We start from the raw sequence: 13028 nt of genomic DNA on the forward strand, positions 1-13028 counted from the left end.
AGAGCGGCGTGAGAGAGTGCGCGCAAGTCAGCTGATTGTTGTTTCTGTTTGTTTTACAATGCTTTTTGCACTATGAACATTACACTCACATTTCCCACAAAATATATATGTACGTACTTTTGCATATATATTGAAATCCAAGCAAACAAACTTACAAACACGCGCTAATTTTCAGGTTTTAAAATACACATTCGGATTTTTTAACTGTACACTTTATTCCAACTGCTTGGCACTGACACGTGCTTTCTGCTTAATGTCTTAAGGTTTTTAACTAATTTTAAAGCTTTCATTATAGTTTTTCTGTAGTTTTGGTTAATATTTGTTGGGCAATTTTTATTTGTTAAAAATTTAGATTTAATGTGATTTTTTTTATTATGTTCTGTTATGTTTTTAGTGTGGCTTTTGTGGCGCTGAATGTTCAACTAACTTCTGACTGGCACACTCGTTCGTTTCATTGCAAAGTGTAGAAACACGCCGAGAGAGCGGCTAAGGGAGAACTCACAGATACAGATACGAAATATGCTCAAATCACAGACACAGATACACTCGGGCGATTTCTCTCTCTTTTCTACCCGCGTGTTTTGGGTTTTCTTATTTTTGGCAAACATTTTCGTTCAGCGCGCGCAACTTAAAAAATAAAAGCCATGGATACTAATGGTAAAATAAAACTAAATTTAATAGAGAACAAGTTTAAGCTTAATCTTTGCAGTTCTCTTTCTTAGCGTGCCACCAAAAGCTTGCCCTTTACACTGTCAAAAAAAAGTCATACAAATTAAAATTTAAAAAAAACTTGTCTTTAAAAATTTTAAATTAAATATATTATGTTAATCTTTTTTATAAAAAAAACATAAACTTGGAAAACTGGAATGTTTAATATTATTTATAATAATATTGATTAATTAGTTTAATTCAATTTAATTACACATGCTATAGCTTGTCATAAAAAGAATTTGAATCTAATATAAAATAAAAGAATATTTTTTCCAGTGTTCCTTCCTTCTAATTGCCTTCTAATCATTCGGCCGCTCACTTATACGCGCGCAAAACTTTTGGCATTTTCCACTGTGTCTCAAAGTTCATTTTTTTTGATATTGCGACTCTCTTGTGCGGCTCTCTCTCAAAAAGTATCTCGCGGATGGCCGGAGTATCTGAGAGATCGCTGGCGAGCCGGGTGAATTTTTATTTATTTTGTTTCATTTTAATTTACTCATGCAAAAGTGTTGATTTTCTGTTCAGCTCTGCCTGGCTATTACGTCAATGGAACAAAAACGCTGACGTTTGTAGTTGTACGAATACGAGTATCTCTATCTGTATCTGTATCTTCGGCCGCGGCTGTAGATGTATCTGTATCTTTGGCACTGCGGCAACTACAGTGTTCATTTCAATGTTTTTAGGTTCTGTTCTTCTCTTTCTCTCCCTCTCTGATTTATCTGCCATTCGTGAGTGTATTTTTCACTATTTCGGTTGTATTTTTTTTACGTTTTATTTGTGTTGTTTTTTATTTTTTTCTTTTTCTGTTAATATTTCTAACATGTATTTTGCGGCGACGTCGACGGCAGCAGCGCTCACGTGAGTTGATTTCATAGCTATGAAAACCTTTTTAATGTGTGGAAATTTTTGTTTGTTTGTTGTAGTTGTTATTTTTCCCCCTATTTCTTCGCTGTAATTTGTATAAATAAACACAAAATCGTAGAAATGTGAATAGCGAACAGAGAGTCCCGCGAAAATCAAGAACATTTTCGCATTTAAAGATTTATGGTGGAGCGGGGCAATTAGAACGCCCTGAAATTGGTCTTCAAAATAGGGAGCGCATGACGGTCAGCATTCCCCCAGGTGGCAAATTGTTCCATAAAGAGCTCTATGCTCTTCGATTTAAACGGAGCAAATATATTCTGCGCTGATAAGAGCTCACACTCAATTACTTGACGTAAACAAAATAATTAAAATACGAAAAGTGCTCATCGATCCCATTTAAATAGTTTTTATTGGAATACTTGGCAATTAATTTAGCTTTGAGTAAGCCTTTAATCAATATTTAATAAGGAGTATTATTTATTAAAAGGAGAAAGATACGAAAAGGAAATTCATGCATGAAACTTCAATATGACATCCCATTAACCTAATTGCGTAATTATTAATATGCGAACGAGGTACTTCCAAATACTTAAATGGCCTTTATTTTCATTATAACGAGTTTATTCATATTGAGCACGTTTTACAAATTATGCGCAGAAACTTAATTGATATTACTTAAATACTCAAACCCTTTTTTCCTTAAATTTATATCAAATATATTTCAAAATTGATAAAACCTTAAATTGAAACTGTGTGATATTTATTTGACGGAAAGAAAACTATCTAGAAATGCATACTCGAAATGACTTCTTGTTTGACCCTGATCACGACATTGTCTGACCTTTGCTCTGGCCCATCAGGCAGTGACCTTTCTGTGTGCTAATGAACCAAGTTAGTCCCGCTGGCAACCTTCGACCAGATCAAGATTTGATCGTCTGCAAAGCCCCATCGAATCGGAATAGTCTAACCAAATTTGAAGGCATCCTAAGCCAAGGGGATTCGTACTATTTTGGCCATTTTGGCGGTGATTCAGGGCCCAGAAATGCCGCAGACCAGAACAGAGGGATATATACTGCGAGTACGAGTGGAGGAAGCCAGAAACTGAATTTCTTCGAAAGATAGAACGAAAACAGCGAAACTGTCGCCTGTCATCATGTGACATGAAGAAGAACTAGGAAACGGTGGGCAGGAGAAAATCCGAAAGCTATAGAGAAATAACTCAGCACACATCGGTATATAAATGGATGGTTGGATAGATAGATAGATTCGTAGGCGGAAACGTCATTCCCATTCAGAGTCGTCCCAGAAACGTGTTCTGGCCTCATAAATTATACCGAGGCTGAGTTGACCCCCTCTTAGCCATGCGGTCCATCCACCCCCTTTTCATACCAAGTGCAACAAAAGAAAAGGCTAGGCGAAATTGTATCCCAAAGTGTGGGTGAACGCATTTTGGGATCGAAAAATATAAATGACTCTCTCCTTGGTTCGAATAGTTCCAACAATGTTGCCCATCACGAGATGTCAACCTGTCAAGGAACCAACGACGGACACCTCTATATATATCGCTGCATATATATTAGTACATCCTAGCACATACGTATCTATATCCATGTATGTGGGAAAACTTATTTGCTTTGGCATTTTCTGAAATGTCGCAGGCAGCGAAAAATGGATTTCGGATTTCGGGGTTTCGAGTGGCACACCACCATACCTTATCGGTACACACTGCACATATCAACGTGCAAATACGGCAACCAAAGAATTTCTTATACCAAACACACACATGCTTTCCTTATCAAACTAACCATCGCTGATCGGCCTTGGACAGACTCTACATGAAGTCAAAGAGGTAATGCCCTCTAAAATGCACCGAAGGCGAGCATAATCAAATTCGAGATTCTTCTAATTGTGAACATTAGCATGGACCTGTGAGAGATCACTGCGGAAGATCGTCTTCTGAATGTGACGGGAGAGCATTCTAAAAGATCTATTTGCTTCACCAACACTCGGATGGAGATTACCCATTATCAGCTAGCTGCATATAAGTAGGTATATCTGTTTGTACATATATACCCAGAGATCTGAACTACATTTTGCTCTATTTGAAATCTCGCACATTTATACGAAATGAAAACGAACGAAACGAAAAACTGACGACGACGCAAACGACGACAAGTTGTACAAATTAACGTACAAATGAATGACGGAATTAGTACGTGTGCTCTTTGTTGATCTAGCGAGAAGATTAGGGGAAGCTATAGGGGATATTTGGATCGAGGTTCCTCGCCGGGTTGCCGGGGGACTTTCTTCTACTTGGGAGCCCTACGTATGCTCGAACATTTCTCTAGTCAACCGAAAATGTCTCCTAAGCAGAGCGGATTCCAAAGATGATTTGAAGATAGCACATGGCACACGGATTCTGGATTCACTCCGCGGCTGTGTGGCAATTCATTAGCATCACGCAAATGAATTAATAACACCAAACTACGAGAATATTTTTCAAGTTGTTCCTTTGTTAGCACTGGATTCGGATTGGTATTTACGTACATGCAATGGCTGTCGATCTGTTTGCACACTTTGATCTATCTGGTTGAATGGATAGCTAGATGCATGGATACACAGTCTGATGAATAGAATTAATTATGATGCAATGGAGTTTAGCCCGCTAATTGTTATCCGGGGGTTAAGGGGAAATCAAGTACAGCAGGTGGCGTACAAGTTTGTATCGAGTAAATTGTATAACTATTTGATAAAGAGATATTCTATGTATAGAAAAAAAGATTTAATGAAGATGAGATATTTATGACTTATAATTTCTAAAAGTCTCAATTTATCTTTGATATCTATCTATCTATCTATCTTTAACAATTTACACTTATCTGTACAAGAAGTCCACTAATATGGCACGAGACTTCAAATTTCTTTGTTCACCCATTTCCTCATATCCTAGCCCATTTTCTCGCTCTTTGAAGCACTTTACGAACGACAAAGGAGCAGCCGAATGGGAAAAAAGGAAAATTGTATTTTCCTGAAGACAAGTCAAACATTTTTCCAACTAACTCCGGGGGCAAACAACTAGGGCAACAACAATATTGATAATTTCAACTGCAGTGGAATAACGTGAAATGCAAACAAAACGATAGAAAAAAATCAACAAACTCACACAAAAGCTTCAATGCCAAAAAAGAGGGGAACCAGAAGAAGAAGAAGAAGATACCACGTGACGGCAGCAACAAAAGCAAAGCAAACGAAGCATGCACGACTTGGGCGCACCACCCCCTTGAACCACCACCCACTCAGCCACCCACGCCGCCCTCCACCCAGCGAGTCACTGTTAAACACTCACCCACGCATGATCATTTATAAGCTGTCAGTCCTGTGCGTATGTGTGTGGGAGTGTATCTATGTGTGTGTGGGGTGGCGTTGAAGTGGGCCTGGGGTAAAATGGGGCAGGAAATGCCCTAAGTGGCAGCTCACGCACTTGGACGCCATGGAAAAATCTGCATGCTAAGGAGGCCCAGATTTGTATTTTTAGTCAATATAATTCATAAATTCAAAAGTATCTACAAATTTAATATTTAGCTCAAACTCAAAATGGAAGAACATAAGCATTTCAGTTTGAATTATATATTGGCTGCAATATATCTTAAAAAAACAAATACTTTATAAACAAATTGTTTGTATTTTCTACCGACCTAATTACACTTTTTCAATTTTATTTATGTTTAAACTAGAAAAAAAATGCCACAACATAAATAAATCTAAAGGGTACTCAAATTCCGCTAAAGGAAGAAAAGGCCCATGCCGTCTGCAAAATAAAAAGACGAATATAATGCTACCTGAGAAACCATTTTGATTGAGCAATACTTTTTTATTAAACACTATTTCATTTCACCGCCCTCCCTCCCTCGCCGTCCCTTGACCACTTAAATGGGCAATCGTTTTCCGTTTTTATTGGCCAACTGTTAATTGAATTAGTTTTTTTCCTGCCCCTCCAATTTGTTATCAACTAACGAACAGATAGGAAAAGGAATATTTCTCTATTTTCGTTTATATTTCTGCTTCTTTCGGTGTCGATGGGAATGTAAATTCAATTAAAATTTTGCGTGTGACGTTGGCGGACAAAAGACTCGTGTGTGCGGGGGGTGGTGGTGAGGGGGTGGGGCTGAGAAACTACAGCCACATAAATTATTTATACACTCATATAGGCTCACCTTGAACCGAACATTTTTCGTAAAAGTTTAATTTATTTTTGCCAGAGCCAAAGAACAAATAAATACGAAATCAGAAAGAGATGGGAAATTAGAAAGCAAGCTAGATGAGTACACAGAAATAAATTGGCTTCAAGATTTGAAGATGATTCGAAGGAATTATTGATTATTTTACTTGCTTTTATTGCTTTAAAGTTGCTTTTCAGCCTTTTCAGTTGTTCTCAACAAAAGTTTTTTTTAATTGATAAATTATTTTAGTTAATTTCGTTCACTGTACCTATGCTTTCTTGATTGTTTTCGGTTCTTTGTAATTTCAAAGATATTTTACATTTGCGTTATTTCGAGAAATCTCAACAATTTTTCAATTTACTGTCAGGCAACGATGACGTCGACGTCAGCAGAAGCAGAGGCAGTGTCAACTGTCAATTAACGGAGCATTAGAGGGGGTGGATTTTGTAGGGGGTGATGCCCGCCGAGGGGTTGGAGGTGAGTGGGGTAAGACATGGGCTTAGGCCTTTTGATTGATCTGTGCGGCAAATTCTTGGTTGGGGGGCGTAAATGAGCAGCCGAAATTGTCTGAACAGCACCACCACACTCTTCACTCCCCCGACAAGTGTCACTTACAATGAGTTTTACTCGGAAAAAACACGAAATTAGAGGAGAAAGTATCCAATCCTTGGAACTGTCAACGCCACAACTTCACACGCTGTTCACCTTTTTCAACACTCACAACAAATACCCACTCTTCTGCAGGGACTACCAATCTCTCTTGCCCTTTCACTGTCACTGCTCCTACCAATACATCAAACCGAATATCGCCGGGGAACAGTACAAAAAATGGGTGCACTGAAAAAAATCTCTCTAGATTTTTTAAAATCAATTCAATCCAATATTTGCATCAAAAAAATTATGCATCAAAACAAAATATATTCAAATATAAGTAATCAAGTCCTCAAAAAAAATAAATAAAATTGGTTTGTAAACGTAAAATAAATATAAATGTTTACATTATATCCATGAATTTATTTTAGTTCACCACTCCGTTTGATTTAGTAAATAAATACTTATACATTTTTAACGTTCTTCTTTATTTATTTTTTTTTTTTGGTTTAACCGAATCGAAGTGGCTGAATTTCGGTTTCATCGGCTTCGTCCTCAAGTGGCGCATTTTTCATCATCTGTTGACACTTTTGCTGCTCCAACGGTAGGCGACCGCAAAAACAAACACAAACAGAAAAGAAAAGAAAAACAAAACCGAGCTCACACAGTGCGATAAGTGTGGGAGCGAGACGGAGGCGGAGAGCGAAAGAGAAGACACTTAAGCTGCAATTTAATACAAACTCGCTCAAAAATCCGCTGAGTACTCCACAAATCAAGAAGGAACAACAATGCATTCTGCGCCACCACGTGGTTACTTAAGTCGGCTTTTCAATTAAACTTTTTGCCGGTCGCTATATTTCCTTCTCACTCTGTATTTATTGAATACCCATCCCATTCACTTGACACAGTGGGCTGAAATGCAGCAAATATGGGGGTACCGCAATTGATTGTTGTGGCTGCTAATTAAGCCTGCGTGTGCCATTCTTTAACTATCCAAATGAATATATTCTGTTTTGATAGCATATTTCAATTAATATATGTATGTGCATGTATTCAGCGTAAAAGAATATTCTGGGTGTCAATCAATTACACCCGCATACAATTTTTTTAATGGTAGATGAATTTGTTTAATAAACAAAGATGAATTATTGTTCTCATTACGATAACCGGGTTATACACACACACATGTAGTTGGTGACTAAATTTCTGTATATTAAATATTTTTCTGATGATCTTTAAACATCAACTCATCTCTAATTTTCGTAATTATTGCCTACCTTTTGGCGTTTAATTATGATATTTTTCGAGACTTTTGGATTGGATTGATACACCTTGTTTCACTTTATATTATTGATTTTACATTACACTTAACCCAATGTATTTTGTTTTACAACTTGTTACTAGGCCAAACCAGTTATTTGAGTAGCTTTTTCAAATGCTTGAGCTTGGCCTTGCGAATATTTTGTCCCAAAAATCGAATTAAATTATCTCTCAGTCGTTCCCATTTTCTCTGCCTGCCACAATTGTTATAAAGTTTTTGTTGAGCCAATTTTTGTGCAATTTTATATTTAGTATGAAATTTTATGGCCAATATAATTTCAGTTGTGTTCTGTTTATTTTGTTGCACTCACACACGCACATCGCAGCAGACTGACATGAACACACGCACAGTTGTCATAAATAAAAAGCTCTCTGGCTTATTGGACATTTTCATTAAATGCTGCTCTTTAGCTGCTGTTGCTTCTTCTTCTTCATTTTAGTTTTGCGGTGTCTGCGGTTGTTTTTATTGTTGTTATTGCTTTTATTGCTTTTATTGTCGTTGTTGCAAATTGATTGCCTGCAATTTGTATGCGAAAGAGCGCAAAATGTACCGTTGCTGTAGGTCTTTATGGCGCCTTTTAATTGAGCCACACACACAGGAGGCAGATCTGTGTGTTAGTGTGTGCGTAAGCCCAGCTCTCTCTTTCCGACTCTCACGTTCTCTTTATCTTTCGCAAAATACTCTATGTAAATTGGCGCTTTTATTGGCGTTGCAATGAACGATCGTGATTTCTTTTTGTTGGCATCTTTCAACACGTGTAGATTGATATCGTTCTCTCTACAGTGTAATTTACACAGTGACAAAATGGTATCTAATCTAGCATAGTATTATTGTCAAAAATACAAAATATTTTTTCGCTTTTAAAAAATATTATTTTCAATAGTGAACCTAATTAAGCAACTACTTTACTAAATTACTTTCTGTTCTACAATTTTTATAAGATTTAACATTTATAATTTTAGTTATTTCTCTTGACGAATATAATTAAAAAAGCTGTTAAAGTAAATCTAAATTGAAATACAGTGATAATTTCTTCCAGTGCATTACTAATTACACACCCATACACGCATGCTGACACACCAGACTGACACACACGCATACTGTGGCAGATTACACCGCAAACCGCAGTACATGTCTATGACATAATATTAATTTTTGCAGTCGCCGTCGACGCGGCGACTCCCCCATTTCAGTTCCAGTCTCCGTCCACAGAGCCCCCCATCCAATGCTCAACCGCCCACCTCCCCCTCCGCATACAGTTCGCATTCGCAATTTGAATGGCTCCAGCGAGTGCAAGCGAGATGGCCTGCTTATTACCGCACTTGATGGCGCTGCAGTTTTGTTTAGATTTCGCCGGTTTTCGTTATTGCAAATTGACGTAATGGGCAGTGGAAACGAGCTAGCAGAAGAATTAGGAGAAGCCAGGAAGCCGAGTTGGAATAACCAGGAGAATAATAGAGGGAACAACGAGAAGGCCACAACTTTTTGCTGACTTTCCGAATATTTAATATGCACTTTTGAGCTTAAAGATAAATAATGTACAGAATCAGCGGTAGCTAAGGATTATTACCCAATGAAATCGGTCCTTGCTGACCAGTTAAAATTTACGTTTTAATAAAATATTTGTTGTAGGATTTTAAAATCTCTTATCCTCAGTAAAAGTAAAGAAAATTAAGCAAAATTAAGAAATAGCCCCCTTTGAGAGATTAACTTTAAGAATATTTTGCTTGGATTTTTTGTTAGATATTCCAATTAATTAATTTCTAAAAATAATGTATAAACATGTTTCGGTGGTTCCCATATCTTCCCATATCTTCCCATACAATAATCTCCCCGGGGGAGATATAATAAAACACCCCTATAAATAGAAGGTGACCATATAGAATATCGAGAACTGACTTGATAAGCCCCATTTGACGAATAAATGTCTCGTGAATTTAATCTTGGGGCGATTCCAATGAATGGGGACTGTACCGCACCACCGCTTTCCGATCGATTCAAAACAAACGCCTTGGCATCGCATTATGCTCCATGCGTACGGTACATGTATACTATGTGTTTTTATCATCACGCCACCGAATGTCCAAGTCCACTCTCGATTTCACTTGGAAGACTGACTGACCGACCCCAAATCAAAAAACAAAAACAAAATAACGCCTGACTCAGATAGATCAGAAATTTTCAAAAACTGCCAAACGCGTTGTATTTTTTTCGTTTCTTTTCGTATAAAGGGGCGCGTGCCAAGGCTTCCATTCAGGTTAGTCGCGTGTTTGGTGACCCGATTTTAAGAACAGATTATTGAGTCGTTTTAAACCAGATAATGCCTGCTGGATCAGCCGCCCAAGCTGCGACATAAGTCGATTGTTTTGGTTTTTTGGGTGGCATTTTTCGAATGGCTTTTTGCATCAGTAAAATTTCCACGCCCAGAAGCGTGCGTTGCGATCTTATCAGCCGGAGCAGAGTGAATGGAACTTGGGAGCTTCTAAGACAGCCACTAAATCCCCGACCTGACCATGTGATCCGATCGCTGGAAAAAAAAACAACAACCGAACCGCAGATCGTGAGAGTTGTTTCTGTGGGGAAACACGATCGTGGGTCTCGCACTCTCGCGAGCTTTTAATGAGAGCTTTGCCGATCGGATCGAGAAGTTGCTAGAAAATAATGATTATCAGGCTACAACAGGTGCACTGAAAAAAGGGCGTGCAACGAGAGGCTTATCAGAAGCTGTGGCGATAAATAATACTATCAAATTTGTCGTTGCATATCAGAACTATTAAACTTTAAACTTTTCTTTAATATTATTTTTAAGTTTTCTAATTTTATTTAGCTTATGAACCAAAATCTAAGAACTATAGACTGCCCTTATCTGAAGAAATCAAATTCATTTATAACTTTTAAATCTAAAGTTTTTCACAACTAAAAGGTTCGAGAACAAATGGAATCTTTATTACACATATGGTCGTCTTTTGGAGTCCTCTCCTCTAAACGTGAGCAATGGATGACAACTGTGTGACTTTGTCGTAAATGTTTATAATTAAAACTAGCCCCTGCCTACATCCACACCATAATCATCGTAATCACCATCCGCACAGCCACAACTCACTTTTTATGCGGCCCAACTATCTCATGAGGGTAAATATTTATAGTCGCCTGGTAACCTCGTCTTTCCTTTCCTCCTGATAACGAAGACGGCGACAACGATGACAGGGCAATTGATTGTGATTGTGGAAAGGCGACAACTGTCGACGACAACGTCGTCGTTTCTATTTCACCAAGTCTGGACAGCAGTCCATCATGGCAACACAAAACTGGGTACTGCTTAGGGGAAAATGAGCTCAATCCAAGAATCCACGCTATTTTATCGAGCACCCCAACATTTGATTAGTCTGATATCAAAGGCCTCAAGTGCCGTCGCAAGATCCAACGTGGTCAATTTTTGGGGCCCATCGGAGTGCTATGCATATCGATCGCAGGTGATCGGGTGGGTAAATACGGGTTTATCTCGGGGAAGTCGTTCGGTGGAGTGGCTAAGTGGTTGGGAGGGGTGGGAACGTGAATGGGTTTGGTGGTTTCCTGGGCGGGGTCCACAATATATCAATTAGGCGGCATCTGGATTGTACTAATTAATGACGGCATGCTGTGTAAATTCCAAATTATTGATTGCTATTGAGTACAGCAGCACCATGTAGTCAAGCTTAAGTATTTTAAGACTATTTACAAAAAGGGAAGTTTACACAAAATATTTTTTAAGCTTCTCTATCTTCAGATCCCTTAATTTAGTGTTGGAAAGTACAAAAATCCTTCGAAAGCCTTTAGCCACTCCACTGCTGATTTAGGTACCTCTTAGTCTCGATCCACTGTACCTCGTGACGTTTCTATTGAAGGCCGAACACAGTATACAAGCACTCTAATTTTGCGTGTGCGTACATAAGCTACTATTTGCATAAGGCTCCGCCGCCAGGTAAATAAAAAATCACCATAGAAATGGAAATAGCAAAAAAATAGAAAATCAAAGAAACCAATTTGTAGCAATCAGAAGACAAAATCAAATAATTTGTCACATGGCGGGCTTAACCACGACAAAACAGAAAAAAAACAAATAAAACCGTGCAAAAGCTCACTATCACACGCCCCCACTTTGCTCTCTTGAGCTCTTTCTCTTTTTCGCGCACAAAGTGTGAGTGAGAGGCAGAGCAAACAAAACCGATTCGCACTCTCACCAATGCACGTGTTACCTTTGTTGGTATTTTCGATGAATCGGTGAGAGGGGCAAGGGGGCAATGCACAGGTGCCTACGCTACCACTTACCTCGCAGGGATAAGTCCATGATATTCTCCTTGGGCTCGCTCATTGCACACTTTGTGTCCTCCTATCGATTGCAATTGATTGAAAACCGATTACCGATACACACGGTCGCAGCAACAACGCGTAACTGAAACTATTTTCCAAAAGATTAAATCATTTCGATGGTGGCGCGGGGAAGGCATTGGGACATAAATTGGAAATCAAAATAAGAGCAACTTTAAGTACTCACTCTCACTCTGCTCTCTCGCTCTCTCTTTTTGGTGCAGCCGGCGGAGTGGAATCACGTGGTCTTTATCTTTACTGGAGCCATTTAGTGGGCCAGAGCGGGAGGGGGCTAGTTGCGGAGAAGCAGCGAGAGAGCCAACCGGCATACGTACATCTCGCTCGCTCGCATGGTCCCCTTATATAAGCCTTATGTAACGGAAAGTCGCAGGGGCATGCGCACATGGCAACAGTGGATCGTGGGGCCATAAAAATAGAAATCTATACTAAGTACCCGGTACGAACGACTCTGACTAATCGCAGTATTTCTATTTTAGTGGCAAGGGGTCAGGTTGCAGAAGGATTCCATCAACGCGCATTGGGCAATAGATTGCAATAACTTTTATGATAAATTTTTATATTATATATCTATAAATAAATAAAAAATTATAAATCATTTAAAATTTAAAAATAATTAAATATTAAATTGATACTAGTGAAATGATATGAACTTAAGTTATGGGTCATGCTTTTCGAAATCAGTAACTTCAAGAGTTCTTTGTCAGAGGGTTTTATGTACAAATGTTCATCAAAGGGAATTTAAGCACTTCTGTTATGATAAAAGCTTGAAAATCCTTCCCCTAAGCTAGATAAACAGGGGCAAACATCAGCGCAGCGCAATCAAATTGATTGGCAACCTGTCTCCCCAATTTAGACACCACGTAAGGTATGGGAATTAGGCCGGGGATTACTCAGCGGAGGCACGAATGCTAATGCCTCCTTAGACGGGGGAATCGTAAAACAATTTCCATTTC

General features: G+C 38.6%; 1 protein-coding gene across 3 annotated transcripts in view; it reads right to left on the reverse strand.

Moving 5' to 3' along the window:
• Positions 1-12073, reverse strand: part of LOC6604781 (hepatic leukemia factor) — a 52937-nt gene extending 40864 nt beyond the window's left edge. For 2 of the 3 annotated variants that reach the window (XM_032718537.1, XM_032718536.1), the window contains exon 1: positions 12016-12073. In XM_032718537.1, coding sequence (XP_032574428.1) covers positions 12016-12058 — 43 coding nt within the window. In that variant the 5' untranslated portion in view covers positions 12059-12073. Of the gene's footprint in view, positions 1-155; positions 428-12015 lie in introns of those variants that run through there. The other variant, XM_032718532.1, reaches the window with a different exon arrangement.
• Positions 12074-13028: the final 955 nt, after the last annotated feature.

Source organism: Drosophila sechellia, chromosome 3L, assembly GCF_004382195.2.
Source record: "Drosophila sechellia strain sech25 chromosome 3L, ASM438219v1, whole genome shotgun sequence".
Classification (NCBI taxonomy): Eukaryota; Metazoa; Arthropoda; class Insecta; order Diptera; family Drosophilidae; genus Drosophila; species Drosophila sechellia.